The 22,491-nt window shown below is 35.7% G+C and overlaps 3 protein-coding genes across 3 annotated transcripts in view; 1 reads left to right on the top strand and 2 right to left on the bottom strand.

Moving 5' to 3' along the window:
- Positions 1–4,577, top strand: part of LOC136031812 (uncharacterized) — an 85,759-nt gene extending 81,182 nt beyond the window's left edge. Inside the window, exon 6 of the mRNA XM_065711630.1 lies at positions 4,447–4,577. Coding sequence (XP_065567702.1) covers positions 4,447–4,475 — 29 coding nt within the window. The 3' untranslated portion in view covers positions 4,476–4,577. The remainder of the gene's footprint in view (positions 1–4,446) is intronic.
- A 7,258-nt stretch (positions 4,578–11,835) lies between these two features.
- On the bottom strand, positions 11,836–12,753 carry LOC136032401 (uncharacterized). Its single transcript, XM_065712711.1, has one exon. It carries the CDS (start codon positions 12,751–12,753, stop codon positions 11,836–11,838), a length of 918 nt encoding a protein of 305 aa, XP_065568783.1.
- Positions 12,754–18,287: 5,534 nt separating this feature from the next.
- LOC136031810 (uncharacterized) overlaps positions 18,288–22,491 on the bottom strand; it is a 67,456-nt gene continuing 63,252 nt past the window's right edge. The window contains exon 7 of the mRNA XM_065711626.1: positions 18,288–18,809. Coding sequence (XP_065567698.1) covers positions 18,612–18,809 — 198 coding nt within the window. The 3' untranslated portion in view covers positions 18,288–18,611. The remainder of the gene's footprint in view (positions 18,810–22,491) is intronic.

The raw sequence follows: 22,491 nt of genomic DNA, 5'->3' as shown, positions 1-22,491 counted from the left end.
GTTAGGAGCAGCATTAAAACCTTAAAACGAACAAAAAATATTATGTATATAAGGTGGTTCGTCTTCTCCGCAATACCTTGCTCTTTGCGCTAAAGTATTTTTAGTATTTAAAACTATTTATTCTACAGCCTTTTAAATTGAGGGGTCATTATTAAATAATTGGGACAAAATTCATGCTCTAATGTAAAGAACTAGGTATTGACGATGGGGTGAACCCCTCACATACATAATAAGAACATATAAATATAGAAGTTCATTGCATAAGTTAATGCGTAAGTTACGTATATGTGTTACTAATAAAAACGTTCCTAAAAAAAAGTTCTAGTTGCATTTTAAAGTTACCAAGTATTGAAGGGCAGCTAGGTCTCCTCCCCCAGTTCTTTTTTTTATCAAAGTTATCCGATCAAATCTATGAAAAAGCCACTTAGCCAAAAAAAAAATTATTATACAAATTTCGTTTTAAATATTGATGTGCGATGAGTCAAAATCAAAACATGCATTATTTCAAAAACGTTTAGAAACTAAATACTTTTTTCTTTATCTACAAGTAATGAGCGATGTTAAAACTTAAAACGAACATAAATTATTCCATATATCAAACAGTTCGTGGTAACCAACTGTAGTAAGGAGCGACCCGTCTCAATAGAAACCAAAACTCTAAAAAATGGAATTTTGATACCAATAGCTACATAAAAAGAATCGCATTTTAAGGCTGATTTTAAATATATAAGTTTCATCAAGTTTATTCTTACGCATCAAAAGTTACGAGCCTGAGAAAATTTGTGTTATTTTAGAAAATAGGGGAAAACACCCCCTAAAAGTCATAGAATCTTAACGAAAATTACACCGTCAAATTCAGCGTATCAGAGAACCCTACTGTAGAAGTTTCAAGCTCCTATCTACAAAAATGTGGAATTTTGTATTTTTGCCAGAAGGTAGATCACGGATGCGTGTTTATTTGTTTTTTTTGTTTTTTTGTTTTTTTTTTTTTGTTTTTCCCAGGGGTGATCGTATCGACCCAGTTGTCCTAGAATGTTGCGAGAGGGCTCATTCTAACGGAAATAAAAAGTTCTAGTGCCTTTTTTAAGTGACCAAAAAATTGGATGGTACCTAGGCCCCCTCCCACGCCAATTCATTTTCCCATAATTAACGGATCAAAATTCTGAGATGGCCATTTTATTCAGCGTAGTCGAAAAACCTAATAACTATGTCTTTGGAGACGACTTACTCCTCCACAGTCCCCGTGGGAGGGGCTACAAGCTAAAAACTTTGACCAGTGCTTACATATAGTAATGGTTATTGGGAAGTGTACAGGCGTTTTCAGGAGGATTTTTTGGTTTGGGGGAGGGGTTGAGAAGAGGGGGATATACTGGGGGAACTTTCCATTGAGGAAATTGTCATGGGGGAAGAAAATTTCCATGAAGGGAGCCCAGGATTTACTAGCATTATTTAAAAAAAAACAATGAAAAAATAAATATGAAAAAGTTTTTTTCAGCTGGAAGTAAGGAGCAGCATTAAAACTTAAAACGAACAGAAATTATTACCCATATGAGGGGCTCACCTCATCCTAATACCTCGCTCTTTACGCTAAGTATCTTCATGGGAGGCAGCAGATACTTATATATAATGATGTTAGATCTGATTCTTTACAGCAGTCGGATAAGGTTGGTGTTCCCTAGGGATCCGTATTAGGACCTCTGATTTTCCTAGTTTACATTAATGATTTGTGCTCAGCTACTGGAGTTTCTTCTATAGACACTCAGTTTGCTGACGACACTGCAGCAACCATTTCTGGTAAATCTCGTGAAGAGCTAGTGGTCAATTTAACATCTACATATAATAGATTGTCTACTTGGCTCTCTGATAATAGACTACTCCTGAACAGAAAGAAGACGAAGTTTATTATTTACAGCAGAATGGATCACAAGTTTCCAGATATAGAATCAGTTTCCCTTTCTGCGAATGAACCTGAGTCTGTTATTGAAAGGGTTGTATCGATAAGATATTTGGGAGTTGTGTTTGATGAGAATTTGTCATAGAAAGAGCAAATTAATCAGGTTAGAGCAAAGTCTGCCCGTGGAGTTGGTATAATGTGCAGACTGAAAAACCTTTTTCCATATTGCGCTCTTAAATCCCTTTACTTTTCCCATGTGCAATCCCATTTTGATTATGCATCTATTATTTTTTTGAACACTTTTAAAAGTAATGTTACCCCTTTACAGATTATCCATAATAAAGCAGTTCGTATCCTTAAACCTTTTCTGCCATCGCCATCAAACTTCCCCTTAAAATCTACAACAGAGACCCTTTTTTCACTTCATAATATTCTTCCTGTTCGGCAAAGTATCCAATTTTTAAGTGTTATGTTTAAGATTAAGCTTGAACGAGAAAAGCTCCCCAGATATTTTGCATCGATGGGTCTTATTTCTTCTCCTTCATCTTCACAAGTTGAAACCCGTGGTAAATATAATCTGCGGACTCCTAAGGTAGTTACAGAGAGGTCGCGTTTTTGCCTGAGGTATTTGATTCCTCTACATTGGGAAAGATTGAAAAATGAGATTGATTTTAATTTAAGCATAGATGCTATAAGACGGAAGTTGAAAAGAGTACTGATTGAAAGTTGTAAATCTAAATAATATAAAAAAATGTTTTTTTTAAATTATGTTTATTATTTTTTTAAGTTATTGGGTTGGTCTCTGGGGTTCGCCCATGAGGCCTCCAGATGTCTTATGACTCACTTGGTTTTAAGTTGTAAATTTAATTTTGTCTCAAAATGGTGCGCGGAGGATGGAAATGGTATCGTACGGCACGGGATTTGTTTTTTGTTTTTTATTTATTTCTGCCAAGATTGGATAGAGAACTATTTATTTTTAATTTTTGTGCAGATTTGGTGTTGCTTAAAGGTAGCTCAATTGCATTCGAGCTATACTCTCAGCCTTGAGTTACCTAATATTTTGTATATATTGGTTATATTAAAAGAACCTTGAACCTTGAACCGCCTAAATTATGGTGAAAAAAAAAATCCATGTTAGTTTAAATTGCCTTTCTTTATGACAGCCAGGAAGGGGGGTTTTGAGGGAATTGATCTTACGGTACCCGATCTTAGCCATCTAATTATCTTCCTAATATGACCCATGAACGATTGTGCGTCATAAAACGTCTTTTACTTATTTATTTAGGTCTCCTGTCGGGCGTTGCTCGGCGTAGAGAGTAACGTCTGCCTCCTCCATCCGCTTTGGTCCATGGCAAGCGTTTTCAATTCGCTCGGCCTGATGTTTGCAATCACCAGGAACTCGGACAGGCTGTCAGACTCTTGTTTCTTCGGTCGGCCGCGAGGTCGATTCCAACCGGCTTTCTTAGGGTCAATTTCAAAGATCATCTTTGCGGGTAAATGCAGGGGCATTCAAGCAGGTTTCCAAACCATCATAAGGTACGTTTAGCTCTTAGGCTGAACACTGATACCGCTTGGTGAGCTGCTGCAGCATCTCGTTACTCACGACGTCAAACCACCGTCATCTGTCTGATTTTTGAAGATTCTCGAGTTATGAGAGATCGGACACATCTGTGCTTGTATAGATAAGAGGAAAGAGAGATCCCTGGGCCCAGTAATTATACAGGTGAATATATGCATATGATACTGATTACAGGAGAATATAACATGTCCACCGTTAGCCTTAAATTGCTATCTGCATTTGATTTATCTATTCTAATATAAGCTATTTTATTATATTCTGGGAACTTAGAATGTCCATTTTAAGTAAGTATGAGAATAATCAAGAAATATTTTACGCATAAAATTATTTCATTGATGCTAATGGTATGGGTGGGGGAATTAAAAATTGACTTGATTCTCTTAAAGTGTAAAAGTGCACTAAGTGAAAAATTGTGTAATATTCTACTAACAATATTATACTTTTCTAGGTACGAATGCAGAAATATATATGTTTTTTTGGAAGGGGGGTCTAAGAAACTAAACGCAAAATAATTATTTTTTTTAAAAAGGATACATAGTACATAGATTAAAAGAAATTGTGGAAAACCGTAAAATGAGAGTATCATGGACCTGAAAGCCACTTTTCTGTGCATGAGTCTTTAATTTTCTGAACCGAAAACAACACTTCTTCTACCTTTCTTTTTAAACAAAATAATCATTGGGGTATTTTTACAGGCTTTTCCTTCCACCGAAATCTTTAATTTTCTTTTTTTTTTTACTTTTTTTTTGGCTAAAACAACACATGTCAAAGGCTCTTATATTCAATAACCAAGATAGTGCTGTTCAGTATTGTCCCATAAATGGCATTTCTGTGTTTGTTTGCCTGTGAACTTTAAGGCAGAACTCCATTTCTAAATGGCTACTCTTTATCCTATTTGCTTAAATGACCAGAAATGTCTGGTTTTCTTGCTAGTGTCTTGGTTTTAACATAAACTTTTTAATTTTTTTTTCAGATTTTGTGAAAATGATGTGTTCAAAGTAGAGTTTTATTGACAAGCTGGATTTGATGAAGGTTTCGATGTAACTCTCGGCAAACGTTTTGGCATTTAAATTTTGAAATTTTTAATTAAAGGAACCATAATTACTCTTTGGATTAGTTTTTCTCTTTGATTTTATCTTAAAATCGAAGTCTAAGCCTTTACCAGAGGTTCTCAACCGGGGTCTATATAGACTATTGAGGTTTGTATAACGCTCCAGGAGTCCGAAAGGCAAAACCTAACAAATTGTGAGTCCATCAAGATATTTAGGCTGTTCATGAAGGGAACCAACTCGAAATGGTTTTCTTATCGAAAATCACATTTTTGCTACAATTTAAACTATATTGAAATATCTTTCTTTATTTCTTTTATGCCAGCAAAACTTACACACTCTCACATCAGTTTGTGGCAAGAAAAAACAAAAACAGCGTTGCCGTATTGACTTATTTTACGAAAAACTGGGTTATTTTGAATACGACTGGTGTAAACGTTTTTGCAAATTGCCTGTGGCTAAAACTTGATTATTTCTACTTTCATCTATTTTTTTGTGACTGGCTTTTCAGGACGAAAGCAACCCATACATGATGAGAATGCCATATTTTTCACACCCTAAAACGAAGCTGTAATCTATACGTCTACGAAATATCGATACCACAGCAATCTTATCGTCCAAATTCTACGGTAAAATACTGAATCAAGTGCAGCAGTGTTCAAAATTTTCAGAGGTATCTAATTTGACATTACAATATTTCAGTGAGAAATTCAGTCATGAACTGCAATATGTTGCTATAACAGAAGGTACAGTATATTACTATTGTTACAGAGTTAGGAATCAAGAGTTGTCTGTAATATATTTGTTTTCTCTTATCCTGGTTCAAATTAAGCTGAAGCTTGCAACAATTGACTAGAATTGTTGTAAATCTTTACAATATTGAAGATAAAATATTCTCAACCAATTTCATAGACAGAAGACTTGCACGACTTGACTATTTCTATTTTCATTTTTTTGTGACTGGCTTTTTCGGGATGAAATTCTAGTGCCATTATGAAATAGCTAATAAATAATCATACCATTCTAAACATCATTCAACCCTTTACATGAATCGATGAATCACTTTTTCTCACATTAGCAGGGCCACAGCTTAGGAGTAGGGAACCCCCCCCCCCAAACACACACATTTCCAAGGTGTCGTTCCGCAGCGTCGATACCTTGGAATTTAGCTTATGCTTTAGCTTATGTTTTTAGTTTAATTTAGCATATTTGTCGGCACACTGGACTATTTCATCGGGACATTCTTTATATCCCCCCCCCTAAGTTCAAAACTCTGGCCTTACCCCTGCCGACTACTGCGTAAAGGTAAGTACTCAGGGTAATATTTGTGTTGTATTTGGGGCAAAAGATTGTCTGGCTTATTTTTTCTTTGTTTTTCAAAGGCTCTGGACTACTTTTATTTACAATCTGGCAACACTGCTTTCAAGGTAAGTTGCCCCTGCCTGGCAGATTTATGAATTATTTGTATTTTTTTTATTTTACATCATTTTTGTAGTACAGAAACAGAAAATTGCGTTGGTTTGAGAAGCTTGTAGCAGCACGAACTCGCTCCCAATTGTTGGCTATTGATACTCTGTCTTTGTATTTTTTGCCATATTCATCTTGTAAATGAAGAAACTTCCATTAAAAAAAGAAGAAGAAGAAATGACAATGCAAGACATGGCTGGAAAAATTTTAGGAACATAGTGTACAAAGTAGCTGGCGGTGTCTTAGAGATGAAAGTTAGAAACTGCTAGGACTAATAGCGAAGTCGCTTTAAAGTAAGGAGAAGGTTTTTTACTAGAAGTTTTTAGTTGGTAGATCATAAAAGGAAAGCAAGAAAGTAGAGGAGGTCAGTAAGGAGCGACCCGGCTCAATAGTAACCGAAACTCTACAAAATGGAATTTTGATACCAATAGTTACATAAAAATAATCGCATTTTTACGCTGATTCAGTACATATTTTTGTTTCATCAAGTTTCGTCTTGCCCATCAAAAGTTATGAGTCTGAGAGAATTTGCCTTATTTTAGAAAACAGGGGGAAACGCCCCCTAAAAGTCAAAGAATCTTAACGAAAATCACACCATCAGGTTCAATGTATCAGAAAACCCTACTGTAGAAGTTTCAAGTTCCTATCTACAAAAATGTGGAATTTTGTAAAAAAAAAAATTCCAGGGGTGATCGTATCGACCCAGTGGTCCTTGAGTGTCGCGAGAGGGACCCTTAACGGAAATTAAAATTTTTAGTGCCCTTTTTAAGTGACAAAAAAATTGGAGGGCACTGAGGCCCCCTCCCACGCTCATTTTTTCCAAAGTCGCTGGATCAAAATTTTGAAATAGTCATTTTGTTCAGCATAGTCGAAAAACCTAATAATTATGTCTTTCAGGACGACTTAATCCCCCACAGTCCCCGGGGGAGGGGCTGCAAGTTACAAACTTTGACCATTGTTTACATATAGTAATGGTTACAAATACAAACTAATTACATATAGTAATTGTTACTTCTATACAAATATATAAGTTCGTTAGGAAAGTTAATTCGTTAATTTCGTATATTTATTACTAATAAAAACGTTCGTAAAAAAATGAAAAGTTTTAGTTGCATTTTTAAGTAACCAAAAATTGGAGTGCAACTAAGCCTCTTTTTTTATCAATATCGTCCGATCAAAACTATGAGAAAGCCATTTAGCCAAAAAAATTAATATGCAAATTTCGTTTTAATTTTTCACGTGCGGTGAGCCAAAATCAAAACATGCATTAATTAAAAAACGTTCAGAAATTAAATTAAAAAGAACAAGTTTTTTAACTGCAAGTAAGGAGCGACATCAAAGCTTAAAACGAACAGAAATTATTTCATATATGAAAGGGGTAGTCCCCTCCTCAACGCCTTGCTCTTTACACTAAAGTTTTTTTATTGTTTTAAAAAGTAGATTTGTGAGAGTAGAGTCAAACTTTAGCGTAAAGAGCGAAGCGTTGAGGAGGGGACAACCCCTTTCATATATGGAATAATTTCTGTTCCTTTTAAGTTTTAATGTCGCTCCTTACTTGCAGTTTTTTAATTTAGTATACAATAGGATATCAAATTTCTCGACAATTTGGAAGTGAAACTGAATTTATTTTGAAAGGAGAAATTAGACACAGGGCTAGGAGGGTAAAAAATAATGAGGCTTCAGAAACCGATAGCGTGGTAAGTGAGTTTTTGAAACATTATGGTTGCAAAATTAGAGATAAATTAATACTACTACTACTACTAACAACTCACTGCAGAACTGCAGAAGTTCCCAGAGACAAAAACAGCTGTGTTCGCTCCTTCTCTCCAAATCTATGCGAAGTCTCGTTACCCTCACATGAAGTTCTCATTTCCCTTAAATATTTCCTTACGATATCCCTCCCCTCCATTCAGGGATGATCTGCTTTCTGTTTGACCCTAGACGGCTGGCCGACAAAGACAATCTTTGGGAATCTTATAAAAACCTTTACCATCAAGATTAATCGAAATCATATTTGCTATTCCTGAATCAGCTTTTAATTGCTATTTTTTCTCACTTGACAGTATTTTTTTCCAGAAGCTGTTTTAATGTCTGGTTACTATGAGCAGCGGTTCAGCTTGTTTATCTCTTTTTCGAATTTTAGAGTTCAATATCTGTATTTTTGTCGTATCGCTGTTTTCTTAATACGTGTGGTGAATCATCTTGGTTGCAACCTCGCAAGGGATCATTCAGTTTTGTCGAAAATTGCATTTTATTTTAATATTTCGGTTATTATAGGCAAGAGTCCGTTGTTTACTGTAACCAAAGATCAATAAAGCTAAAAAAAAAAAATCACGAAAGAAGCACCCAATGCATTAGAAACACTAAAAAGAACAGCCAGAGACCCAACACATGACACCTTAATTTTAAATTGTTTTTTTTTTCCAAGAGGTCGTTCTGCAGTGGCGTCGTTTTGTCAAAATCTTTGGAGCCAGTTTTCCCAAACTAAGTGAAAATGCCTGAGAAAATTGAGAAATGAGCCATATAGTACGATAAAGGTAAATATATACTAAAGAAAACTGTCCCGTTTCTGTGGATGATTTATTTATGCAGGCTAGTCTTAGTTTTGGAAATATTTTAGAAGAGACTAAATTTCAGTTGGGGGGGGGGACTGTAGTCTAGGTTATTTGTTTAATCATTAGCCCCTGTGGTAAATCATACCCAAGAAACATCCAGAACTTTGTCGAATATGTCTAATACGCACTGGAAGAAGAAGCCCGGAGGACAGAAAAAGACATGGTTATTGACAGTTAGAGCCGACCTCGAGCCATTGGGAGGTTTCAAGAACCACGAGTGTCACTGGAATAGACAATGGATTCAGTTGATCAAGCCAGTCACACTTTGTCAAGCCAGTCACACTTTGTCACATCGTTGTCAAGAAAGACAACGATGGGAGGACGCTTGTCGACGAATTCTGAATGCCACGATGGGCCTGGACAAGGCTCAAACGTGACCCAAGTACAAGTAAGAAAGGGCAAACTGAGGTCTGGGAAGGGCATTTGTCCTCCCTGCCCAATAGAAAATTACGCCTCTGTTGTTCGATATTGGTATCTATAGTTTGCCCAAGATTCATAAAAGTAATGTTTCCTTTCGTTCTATTGTATCAATTATTTATTCACCAGTGTCTAAATTAGTAAAACCATTCTAACCACTGCTATGGCCTGATACGAAATCTTTAAGTGTTCATTAAATATTTTTGAGAACTATATTCTAAATACTTGTATGGCTGTACCCCCTGTAAATACTAGTAACAGAGAATTTACTCAAACTGCTGAAAAAGAACAAAATTGTTGCACCAAATGTGTTTATTCTTAAAAATGTTTGAAGTTTACAAAATATTCTTAAACTATTCTCAGAAACAAAATACATAGAGTTTGTAATGGATTAGTGGCTGCTCCCTCTGGAGCCCCACTATTGTCCCTAAATTCTTATATTGTGTTTTACATCGTAAGATTATGTTGGAGTATTCATTATTAAAAAATTGAGGTAAAAAGTACAAAATTTAGCCTAATGAGTGGGGGTCAGAAGGGGGCTGCCGCTAAACTACAAAAACTTTGTAGTGATTTAAAATTACTTTATATTTCATACAAACAGCCTTCTTGTTTGAGCGGTAGTTCTTGAAGAGCTGAGACCCACAGTCAAACTTTAGCGGGAAGTGCAGGGGATTGACCAGGCACCTTCACGTACAGAATAATTTCTGTTCCTTTTAGTTTTTCAATATTGCTCCTTCCTTGTTTTTTTCAAATAAGTTAAAAAAAAACATATTTATACTTTAATATCCTATCGCTTTTCGAATCATGCCCATGCCTTTCCAAGACATAATGGAGGCTACCACCCTCTAACCCCCTCCATGCTATTAAATTGTATAGATCCATGCTTTTAATTTGATTGGAAGCATCCCATTTTGTTAGAGTAATCATTTCATGAGAATTAACACAGTTTCTCTGGCACTTAAGTTCTTTTATATAGGAACAAGTGACAAAATCGACCGTGTGCATTAAAAAAAAGGGACAGAACTGCAGAAAAGTAGCTAGGATGAATTTGAATATAAAGTTCAGTTCACCAATGAAAGTAAAACTGTGCTCCTTCTTCCGTAAAACTTTGAGAACCAAGGACTTCTTTCAAGTTATAGACAAGCTATAATTAAGATCAAAACGGAAACAGAAAAAAAAACAGAAAAAGTCTTGTACACTTTAAAATGTGTTAGGTACATTTTTAAAGATCTTTACATCCTTTACGTACAAATTACTGCAGATACACCATATTATTCGTCTGTAGACGCAATGATGACTTGAGCTGGAATTAATACCAGTACAACGATGGCAATTGCTTTGTCGTTTCCAAGGTGCACCACTTACTTAATAGACTTAGTTGATATGTCTCATCATTATCATACTTGCGTTTAACTGTTGCTCAAACAGATATGATAGTAGAACTCTGAAACTTGTCGTCGTTGGTATGTCTTTTTAAAACCTGACGTAGGAGCAATCACCTTTTCATCTTGTTTGCGTTTGTTTTTTTCCGCTAACTTTGACTAAATCGTCGTTGTTTTTCTCGTAGTGCTCTTTTTGTCTCTCAGCTACTGTTTTTGCCTGACTTTCGTATCTTGGCGTCTCTCTAAGCTTCTTCCCTCGATTTTGTGAAAACAAAACGCTTGAATCTTCGTAGGCCAAAGGCTATTTTGACCTTGGTGCTCATTGCTCGGATACCGACAGCTGCAACCTAGTAAAGAACAAACCACGGCCATTTTTCTGAGCAAAAATGTCAAATGAGGAGAAATTACCAATTGAAGTTGATTTAAGAATAATAATAATAGTAATAATAATCTTTATTCTTTCCCTTTATCATAATGCAATAGCATGGGTATCGTCAAACAAACAAAAAAGAGAAAAACGCAAAAAGACGCAACAGAAAGAACACACATGATAAGCTATCACTTTGATTTGAGGATATTGTTGTTGTATTGTTTCACGTAGTATGGAACAAAGGAGTTTAAAAATCTTGTCTTTGAGTGTGTAGGCGGGCATTCTAACAGTTCTTTTCCCTCTTTAAAAGTTGCCAGCCTCGTCTTGTGTGCGTGTGTTACTGAAGTAAACTGAGGCAGGATATCTCGGTGCGTTGGGGACTTCAGGATGTCAGCTCCAAACTTCATCAGCGTTTCGTGCCTCCTTTCATCCAGGGTTGAGAGCCTGAGTTCGCTCAAGCTTTCTTCGTAGTTTTTGTAATTTTATCCAAAAATTATTTTTCAGGCTCTTGTCTGAATTGTTTCAGGCTGACTTCTGTGTTTCTCTGTGAGCGATGGGTGCCAGACAAGACAGCCCTACATGACTATGGGCATTACATAAGTTTTGTAGCACCAAAGAAGGAGTTGTTCTGTCATTCCAAACCTTCTGAGATTTGCGAAGGATTTTAGAAGACCAGCTGCTTTTGCTGTGATCTGGTTGATGTGATCTCTGAACGTAAGATTGTCACTTAGTGTGATGCCGAGTATTTTGACTGATTTCTTTGTTTGGAGAGGTGCAGATTCGTCAATGCTCTTCTTCTTCAGCACGCCATACACAGCTTTTCTCGAGGCTTAGCTGGAGCTTCGCTTGATCAGCTTGATCCCGAAGCTCTGCAACTAGGGGCTTGAGTTGCCCGTTTGTTTGTGACAGGAATCGTAGCAGACTTATTGAATAATCATCTGCGAACTTTTACCTTTGTTTATGTTGTCTCATCAGTCTGTTGGGTACTATGAGAAATAAGATGGGACCTAGCTTGCTTTCTTGGGCTGCTCCACATGTGATGTCTTGGAAGTTGGATGCTTCCTAGTTTTCAAGTTGTACGTACTGTTGACGACAAGAAAGGAAACTTACGATGATGCACAGCAGAAACTGCGAGACCTCCAGGATACGGGCTTCATTGATAACAGTCTCGTGGTCAAGGAGATCGAAAGCTTTCACGAAATCAGAAATTATTATATCAGCAAGGGCCTCCGAAATTTCTAGGTGCTCTAGTAGATCATGAAGTAATCTGACCAGATAATGTGTTGTGCTGTGCCCTCGACGAAAACCGAAATACATAGGGTCGATTTTATGTTCTACTTCTGCTAGTAGCCACTGTAGAATAAAGTATTCAAAGACTTTCGAGACGATGGGCGTCTTCGAAATCGGCCTAAGGTCTGATGGTGAGGTCGGTGATGTTTTCTTCGGAATAGGTGTGATAAATGCCTTTTTAAACTTATCTGGAAAAACGTCTTCCAGTACACACTGGTTATGCGTCATAGCCAATGGCGTGGCCAGGAAGGACCAGCATGCGTGTATCAGCCTTATAGGAATTTCGCCGGGGTAAGAGGCTTTCCTAATATTTAGGTGTTCGAGGTTTTCTTGGACCTGGGAAACTGTGATGACAGGGATGGTTTCGATCGGGCCATTCTGTGGTAAAGTCTTGAGGGGAGGCTGTTGGCGACAAATATTTGAGAAGTGGGCATTAATTATTTCTGCGGTTAAATTCTTTCCTTGCTCGTCCCTCAGAATGGATTTTGACTTCTGCTGTCCCATCAACTTCCGTACATTTGTGTGGAACTTCCTTGGATTACTGGCTGACAACTTAGCGAATATTTGGTGTCCATACAGACGCCTAGCTTGCTTTAGTAGTCTCACTACTATATTTCTCTTCCATTTATATTCATCAGAGTAGGGCTTTGTCTCGTAAAGCATGTCTCGCTCTCTCATTGCAGCTTTCATGTTCGGAGTAACCCATGGTTTGCTCAGCGCCTTAATTGTAACTCACTTCTCAGGGAAGAATCGTTCGTACTCTCGAGTCGTTTTCTCATAGAAGAGTTCGGTCATGCTGTTTACATTTTTGTCTTTGAAAAGGCAGAACCAGCATACCGAGTTGAGCCATTCTCTGTAGCCAATTATGCCTTCCTTTTTACCTAAGGCATGATCACAAGGGACGAAGTTTTGTGAATTAGGGGTAATTATTGATTTTCAATAGGTTAGGATTATGTGCTTGAACCTCTGTTACTACATTTATATCAATTTTATGGATATTTACACGAGGCATCACTCAGCTCTCTGTATTTTGGAATCGTCAAGCTCTTATATTTGTTTCTTTTACGAAAAAAAAGGCTTGGTTTGGCGTGAAAAAGATGTCATTTGGACAACCTGGATGCACATAATGTCTTTTGATTGAGTCCAATATCCATATCAATATCCCTGAAAGTTTTAGCTTAATATTGCTCAAAAAGCTAATAGAGCCCAGAATACGCGACCGTCTCTTAACTTCTTACGATGTGTTCAACGTGATGTAGTTAGAAAAAATTGAGTTCTTGACTCCTCCCCATTAATCAACGGCCCTAGCAGAAAATTTCTCCATTGCCCTTTAGTGCCATACTCCCCCTCGCTGTCATTAAGTCCAATGATGTTAGATCCAAGTTGTGAGATACTCATTTTGATTAAATGAATCACAAGGTTTAATAAGTGTCCCTCTGGGATCAATAAAATCCCCATTATGATCATGAATTATATAATTTAGCCATTGTTAACATATCAGTTTTGGTACAAAAACTCTTTTAAGTATTGTTTGCTACGCCTAGATTCTCAGAGTTTCAAAAGTGAATAATCTGGAAACGGCACGAGTACCTGAGTAATAAAAAGTGTTCTTATTTTGTTAAATATCCATCTCAGTGTTCCCTGAAAGCTTCAACTAATACTTTTAGCCATTCCTGAAGTATTGCAGATACGTCCTTTTGAAAACATGAATGAACGTAGTGTGTATCCCTTAGCTGTTCTTGAGATATTGCAGACACGCCCTCTTCACAACCTGGATTCAAATCGTGTCTTTTGAATCGGTTTAACTTCCCTCAAAAAGTCTCAACTTGATACACTTAGCACAAAGCTCCTTCTGAGTTAATTCATTATGCCCAACAAAACACCCTTAAAATTTCGGCATGAAGCCCCTTAGCTGTTCCTAAGATTTTTCAAATACTCCCTTCTGAAAGTAAGGATACACATAGATGTATTTCGATTTGATTTTGACATCCCCTGAACATCCCTGAAAGTTTTAACTTAACATCCTCAGCACTTCTTAAGGTATTGCAGACAAGCCATTTTTAACTCGTTTCTTATAATCTGAATGTATATGGTGCCTTTTTAATTGGTTTAACCTTCCCTGAAAGTTTTCTCTAACATACTTAGCCTTTTCAGACACCCAGGATCAAACTTACCTTTAATTTCCAATAAGAAAACCTATATGTAACGGATATTGCCTTGTCCAAAAACCCTATATATGAAAATTAGCGTGTCCTGGCTTGAACAACAAGGGAAATATATTGGCTTAAAAATCAAGAAAAGTGGCTGCAACCACAATATTCTGCATATCAGGCATCTTTTTTCTTTTCTTTTTTTCCTCCTCAGATAGCTTGGCTCTGAAAAATCGTAGACAGTTGTTAAATTGGCTCATTTTAAAGGAAATTGATGTAGTTAAAAACTTTTGTAATTAAAATATGTTTTTAAAATAAAATCAATTTTTTACGAAAAACTGCATTTTTCTATAACACTGTAGTAGATTATGTTATTAACATCAGGAATTTGTTGCATCTAAGGGCTTTTGTAATTAACCAGAATATTTTAAAAATAAAATCAATATTTTTGTAAAGAACTTCTTTTCCATATTATAGATAATAAATGTCGTCATAGTTTCATTAGAACAATATGTGACATAAATAGAAATCATATTAAAAGATGGTAATTAGAAGAACGAACCATATTGGACATAGTTGGCTGCCTGATTCTCTGAGGTTTGTCTCCTACTATTTTCAAATAAAAAAAAGCTGTAGGCTTTTTCCTGTCTGTAATCAGGGTTATGTAAATGAGAGTACCAAAGATCAATTTGTAAATATTGCTTCAATCCGGGTTTCAGTGGTAGCTTACAACCTAGTAAGACACTATCACGTTCCATACTAAGAAATACAATAGCCCATAATTACTAATCCGGGTTGCAGCAGTAGCTTTCAAACCGGGCTGCGGCGGTAGCTAGCAGCCTTCTAATCCGAGTTGTAGTGGCAGCTAGCAACCTAGTGAGACGATCACATCCAATGTTAAGAAATATAATAACCCATAACTCTCCATTAAAAAATTCAGATAAAAACAGGCAGCACACCATTTGAACCTTCTTGTCTGAAAACATATTGACTTGAAAATCAAGAAAATTGGCTGCAACTACGATATTCTGCATATCTGGCATCTTTTTTTTCCTTTTTTTCCTCCTTAGATAGCTTGGCACAGGATAATCGTAGAGAGTTTTTTAATGGCTAATTTTAAAGTAACCTGATGAAGTTAAAAACCATTTGTAATTAGAAAAATGTTTTTAAAATAAAACCAATTTTATACGAAAAACTGCATTTTTCTATAACACTGTTGTAGCTTATGTTATTAACACCAGAAATTTGTCAATTCTACGGGCTTTTGTAATTAACAAAAATATATTTAAAGTAAAATAAATAATTTTACAAAGAACTTTATTTTTATATACTAGATAATAAATGTCGTCATAGTTTTATTAGAATAATATATGATGCAAATAGAAATGATATTAAAAGACGATCATCGGAGGAACAAACCATATTGGACTTAGTTGGCTGCCTGATGTCGCTTTCGCCATTTTCTTTTTCCATTTCCTTATCACCATTACTGCCTTTCAAGTCTGATTGATATTTCACTAAGTCCTGTCCCCTTTTTTTAATTTTTTGAATTGCCCTTGTTTTTCTCAATACCGAGCTGGCTATATCCACAGAATTAGTCACATCCTTTCTTATTGGCTCCTTTTGCTTTTTCTTAGTTTTTTTTTATTTTCTTTTTCCACTTTTTCTTTTTCTTTTCTGATTTCATCAAAAAATATTGGTGCTTTTTAATTACCTTAGATAAAAAACTAAAAACTAATAAAAAACTAAAAAAGCTAAAAAGCTAAAAAAAACTAAAAAAGAAAATAAAATGAACAAGGAAAAAAAATGAAAAATAAAGGAGAAAAACAAAACGATTTTTTTTTTTAAAGTTTTATATGACAAGGAACAGACGCGAGTTCGTGCAATGTTTATTAATAGTAGTAATCTTAACTTTATTGGCAGTATTGTCATCGGTAAGCTTTTATGGGGTAAGGTGCGAGATTTGACTTGCTTAGCTGCTAGATTCACTCAGGTTTGTCTCTTACTATTCAAACTAAGAAAAGACCGTAGGTTTTTTCTGTTTGTAATTTATGTGACATGGCGAAGACATTTTAGAGACATAATTTTAGAGACATGGCGAAGGAGAGGTATAAAAAGACCTTTGATAAAGATTGTAGCGGTAGCTAGCAACCTAGTAAGAGACGATCATGTCCCTTAATAAGACATTTTTGTTAATTTCAAAAGCCAACTTATAAAACCATTTATAAGAGATTGTTGGAGGGGGGGTTAATAAAAAATTTGATTTGCGAATTGAAACTATTGCAATCCCTGAAAATCTTGAATAAAATTAATTTACTTCATCTCTCAGTTAAAAGTTATTATTGTCTCCTGGAACCAAAATTTTTTGGTTTACCTCCTAAAGTGCCCATCTCTATAACGTTTTGCTATATTTCCATAGAAAAAATCAAAGTAAACTTTATTTTATTATAGGTTTCAGTAAAATATCGTTAAAGTTTGTATGTGAACTATTAAATATTTATGGCGTCCAAGCAGTAATTTTAAATTTTTAACTCAGACTAGAAAAACACCTGAAGATTTATAAATTAGTTTTGTTTTTTATTCGATTTAATGAACTAATACGTCTAAGGATCCTTTGTATATTTTCGTATAAAATTAATTCTATTTTTAAAATCATTTTTTTTTAATTACAAAAGGATTTTAAATACATCAATGTCCTTTCAAATGAGCCATTAAACAGCTCTCTATGATTTTCCAGTGCCGAGCTAGCTGAGGCAAAATAAAAACGAAAAAAAAGATGCCTTCGATGCAGAATATCGTGGTTGCAACCACGTTTCTTGATTTTCAAACCAATATATTTTCCTTGTCATTCAAGCCAAGAGACATTTAGTTTTCCATATAGGGGTATTGGACAAGGTGGTTCTAATTGCGCATTTCTTTTTTTCATCTGAATCTAGTTTAAGGAGTTACGGGCTATTTTGTTTTTTACTATGGGACGTGATCGCCTCGTACTAGGTTGCAAGCTGCCACTAAAACTCCGAAAAGAAAAAAGGTACCTTATATGCAGAATATTGTACTTCAACCAATTTATTTTGTTTTTCAAGCCAATAGATTTTTCTCGTTATTCAAACCAAGGGACGAAATGTTTCTTGTATAGGGGCTTCAGGCAAGGTGTTTCTAATAGTGTACTTCTTCTTTTGATATAACACTATTTTCAGAAATTACGGGTTATTATTTTTCTTAGCATTGGACGTGATCGTTTATTACTAGGTTGCTAGCTACCACTGCATCCCGGATAAGTAGTTATGGGTTTTTGTATTCCTTAGCATGGGACGTGGTCGTCTCTTACTAGGTTGTTACTTGCCGTTGAGACCCGGATTGAAACGATATTTATTAATCTGTCTTTTGAACTACCCTTTACGTAACCCTGATTCCAGACAGGAAAAAGCCTACGGGTTTTTCTTATTTGGAATAGTAGGAGACAAACTTCAGAAAATCAGGCAGCCAACTAAATCCAAAATGGTTGGTTCTTCCAATGATCGTCTTTTAATATAATTTCTAGTATTAAATTTAGACCTAGTATTGTTTAGACCTGTCCTGTCCGATATAAAGGGCGTTATTTTTTTATCTGCTAAGCAAAGCCAACTTGGGTTTTCATTTTATTTTCATGGCTAGTTCAAAGCTACTAGACAGATATTTGTGAGAGGGCAAAAGCTGGCTACAATTGAAAAACAATTCCAGCCTGATAGTGAAAGATATTTTGTGCTAGTAGTTTTTCGAATTGAATTCTAATTATTACACCGATGGCTTAAAATAACATGTAATTTTGATTGTTTCCGTTACTTTTTAACCAATAACTTCAAGGAATGAAAAGTATTTTCGGAAACATGGGAGAATCATAACTGGGACTGGCTATCATCGCTATTTTATTGAGAGGAATTGATTAAGGAATTAATTAAACAGATGCATAGTCAGTTTTCAATTCCACTGGATATTCACGACTAGCACTTTTTCTGGTAAGAGATAGCTTGCTCCGAGTAACCCCCTTAAATGGGGTTACGTCCCCAAGAGTAATTGTTAAAGTACAACAAACTATTAGACATTTAAAAGTTTTATTTTTAAAATGTTAGTGAAGCGTGAATAATAATTACCATGATATTCTAAATTAAATTTCGAGGACAATCGCGAATAAAAAGGTGTTCCAAAAATAATGAAAAGCAGCCGAACGAGTTTTGGGCCTAATTTCAGCAATTTCTTGCGAACTTGATTACGAACTTGATAAGGACACGATTAAAGTTGTAATGTATGCAAAGAACGACATCTATATGGGATGCAACTGGCAGATCCATTGACTAGATAAATACAATCTGTCAAAGCTTATTTATCAGGTTAGCACTTCTGGTTGGATACTGGTCATTATTACAGCTGGGTTATACCATCATGATGTGGGGTAAAATGCTGGGTTCCTGGTGGAGCTCTATAGGATGGAAAACTCTTTGGATTTGCATTCTGTGAAAAAAAAGAACCATAGTCTCGATTTACCCTTTTCGGACGCATTAAGGGTGACATGCTTACTTCTGGATTTTTAGATGCAGACTCTTTGACAGGTGGCCATACCTGAAAATCAATATCATGATTAGTTTTGTGCATTGATCTTAAAACCCTTCTTTCAGAATATGTTTAAAAACGGTTGCTTATTTTAGGATAGGTAAAGAATTATATGTCGATGAGGATATGGTTAGGGGCTGGATCTCACAAACTCCATTGTAATTTTGATTCCCTGTTATCTTGACCTACACCAAACTCAAGTCATAGAAACCAAGCCACAAAATTCAAACTGGTGATAACTCAACCCAGCAAAGTCCAACTCGCATAAACCAACGGAAAACTCAACCACAAAAGATTCAACTCATATATGTTTCGGCTGAAGTGATATAAAAGTATAGTGATGCAAAAATTAAGTTACCAATCATTGCATCACGGGGCAAGTGGCTAAGGGGACACGAGGTTATTGTACACATTCTTGTGAGGACATATCGATATGAAAGATGGATAGAGGACGTACCAGAAGAACTTTGTGGGTTTGTGTGGCTAACAATTTGGATTTTTGGGAAGGGGTGTCAATTGGTGATGGAGATGACAGCAGTAGTCTAGATGAAAACATCAAGGAAGTTAAAAGTACGATGTTTAAGATTACGATCAAGATAAATCTAATAGATGGCGTCGGAAGCAAGAACGATTGCTCTTAACTTCACCGTCTTGTTACCGTCAATACCAAAACCCTCATTACTTCGTTTACCCAAATTGCTATGAAATGCCCAAACCACATTTCAATTTGTTGGCTTCTGCTGTGGAAGAGAAACAGAGGAATTTTCTTATCAAAAGATGTACAAATACAGATAAAATCAAATATAGTGATATTAAAGCCTGATATTAATTGCAGAGGGAAAGGTCTAAACCAGTGGTCTCCAACCGATTTCGGGCAGTTTTCTCTTAACTTAAGCGCTAGAATTGTCTTTTAACGTATATTTAGTTTATGAAGCACTTGAAGCGAAAAAAAAACTTGTTAACTTGAAATTTTAACTTAAAAGGAAACCAAAATATATGTGATATATTAAATTAAAATAATAGGATAATGTTTTTTTTATGAAAGATAGTGTTACGTTACTATGAGCAATAATCCAGAGTTTCTTTTAATATTCTTCAGGCAACTGCGACATGGTTTTCTAGTATTCTATTTATTTCGTCATTGTTGCTTATTGAAATATTTTGACGCCAAGTAAAATTCCTTTGACAAGACGCTGGAAAATAAATTTCTTGAAATTTGAAACACAAAATCCTAGTTTATAATTAAAGAATGAAAGAAGCTCACATATAGCTTTCTTAGGGTTCTTGGAAGCAGTGGATTTAAAAATTCGTTTAAAATTTGGGGTACATTGGTTGTTTTTTTTTTTGTTTTTTTTTAATAGAGACAAAAGAAGTATAAAAACTTCAAATTAGGTGAACAAAATGTTTATGGGGGAGGAGTGTGGTTAGCATTGTCAGCCCTGTTCGTATGACAGGGACCGTGTAATTATCACACCATTTATGGATTATTGAAACTGTGTCATATTTCTTTTTAGGATAAGCTATTATTGTTATTTAAAACAAACGTGAAAATATTGATAAGAAATTGAATATTGTACATCCTTCTGACTTCCTTTAATTTCGTTGAAATTGCTTTAGCCCCTTTCTGCTTTATTCGTCTTTTTGGCTTTATTTATTCCATTTGGACTTTCTTAAATATGTTCTGAGTTCCTTTAGCCGCTTCTGATTTGCTTAGCCCTTCTTGCGAGGTTCTTGATGTCCTGCAAACAGCTTTAATCCCCATCCTACTTTCTTTAGCCCATTCCAATTTTCACCTTCTTACTTTATTTTCTTCGTTTGGACTTGCTTTAGTGCTTTTTTACTCTTTCAACTTTGTTTGCTTCCTTTGTTCTTCATTTACCCCATGAGGCTTTTTTGCTCCCTTTTGACTTTTTTTTAGCCCCTTCGACTTCCTTTCCTCCTTTCTGACTCTTCGAGCTGTATTTGGTCTCTTTGAGCTTTCTTTTGTGCCTTCTAACATTCTTAGTCCTTTCCAAATTCCTTAGTGCTTCCTTTTGTACCTTCCGTTATCCATAGTTTACACGGATTTACTATAGTTTCTTCCATGTATCTTAGTCTCTTCTGTTTTTATTAGTCCCTTCCTATTTCTTTTAACCCCCTTTGACTTTATTTTCTGCATTTTAACTTGCTTTATTGCTTTTTTGCCCCTCACAACTTTGTTTGGTCGCTTTGAGCTTCGTTTCATGCCTCCCCACATTCTCTATCCCTTCCAAACTCCTTTTTTCCCTTTGACTTCCTTTCTTTTATTTCGATATTATAGTTTTGACCAAAGTTTTGGGTCTGTGCTCACCTTCTTTTAGTCTCCTCTGAGGCTCTGACTTTCTTTAGCCCCCTCTGACTTTAATCACTCCGTTTGGACTTCCTTACGTCTTTTGATCCTCTCAACTTTGTTCGGTCCTTTTGATCTCTCTTCAGCCCCTCCCGACATTGCTAAACCATTCCAAATTCCTTTAGTCCCGTTGACTTCCTTGTAGCTTCCGACATTCTAATTTATATAATGCCTAAAATTTTGTATCTCAACCACCAAGCATTAAATTTATTTTTGGAAATGACTCTTCTAAGAAAATAATAAGTTTTTTCTAACACCTGTAATTTCACAATTACATAAATGCAACATGTTAGTATCCCTTATCCTACTCTCATTATTACAATTAAATAGAGATAAGGCAAAAAGAAGAATTTCAGACTAAATGAAAAATGGGGTGAGGGAATTTTTTTGGGCAAGGGAATATAATTATAGGTGAATAAATATAAAAGGAAATTAAAATACAAGTTTTTTGGCCTGCAATTTTCTAAGCTTTTGTCCAGCGACATACAGCGTATGGGACTAATTATTGTGTAGAGTTAAAAGAGAGCTTCAAAGTCTCAGTGACAGATTTTCTTTTTAAATAAATTTAGATTCCTAGTCAAACAACTTATTTTTGCCTAGAAATTTGCTAACAAAGGTGGACCGGAACAAAATATTATTTAGTATTATGCTTTGTCACACAATTTAATCTGACCTTGTGGCTAAGAAATCAACGGAAATGATTTAAGATAATTTTTGTTTTCCGGTGTCTTGTCAAAGGAATTAGATTTGGCGTCAAGATATTTCGCTAAGAAAAATGACATAGTATATAGAATACTACAAAACCTTATGAAAGCAGCCTGAAGAATTTTACTAGAATGCAAGGCCGTATCCAGGGGGGAGGGGTCTGTGGGGAAATTTCTGTGGAGAGAGAAGTTTCCATGAGTGACCTTTCTAGGGAAAATTTTATATTGGGGGACTTGACAGAATTCCTATACGAAATTCTTTTTATTTGTCTTACTTTCTTTTTGTCGACTCAATTGTGCATTTGGAGATGTCCTGGGGAGACTGTCGTGAGAAATTTTTCGTGGAAGCAACTTCCTACTGGAGGGGGAAGTTACTCTAGGAAAAAATTCAACAGAAGGAGAATTTCCGGAGTGATTGGAAACATGATTTGAAATTAGTCTTTTTCAGATGAAAGCATGATAAGACGAGGAGAGTTTTTCAGGCTGGATTGTCCACAAGAAATTTTATGGAGCGGGGAAATTTCAGTGGTGATGGCATTGTCTGAGGAATTTGGCAGGGGGAGAGTATTTTACGTGGGAGAAACTTTCCATAGACAAGCTTCCAGTGAGGGGAGTAAAC

Source organism: Artemia franciscana, chromosome 10, assembly GCF_032884065.1.
Source record: "Artemia franciscana chromosome 10, ASM3288406v1, whole genome shotgun sequence".
In the NCBI taxonomy this organism is placed as follows: domain Eukaryota; kingdom Metazoa; phylum Arthropoda; class Branchiopoda; order Anostraca; family Artemiidae; genus Artemia; species Artemia franciscana.
This window is presented reverse-complemented; position numbering and strand designations above follow the sequence as displayed.

Excerpts from the sequence above, each read along its gene's own strand:
- LOC136032401 (XM_065712711.1), bottom strand. The coding sequence starts at position 12,753 with ATGAAAGCTGCAATGAGAGAGCGAGACATGCTTTACGAGACAAAGCCC.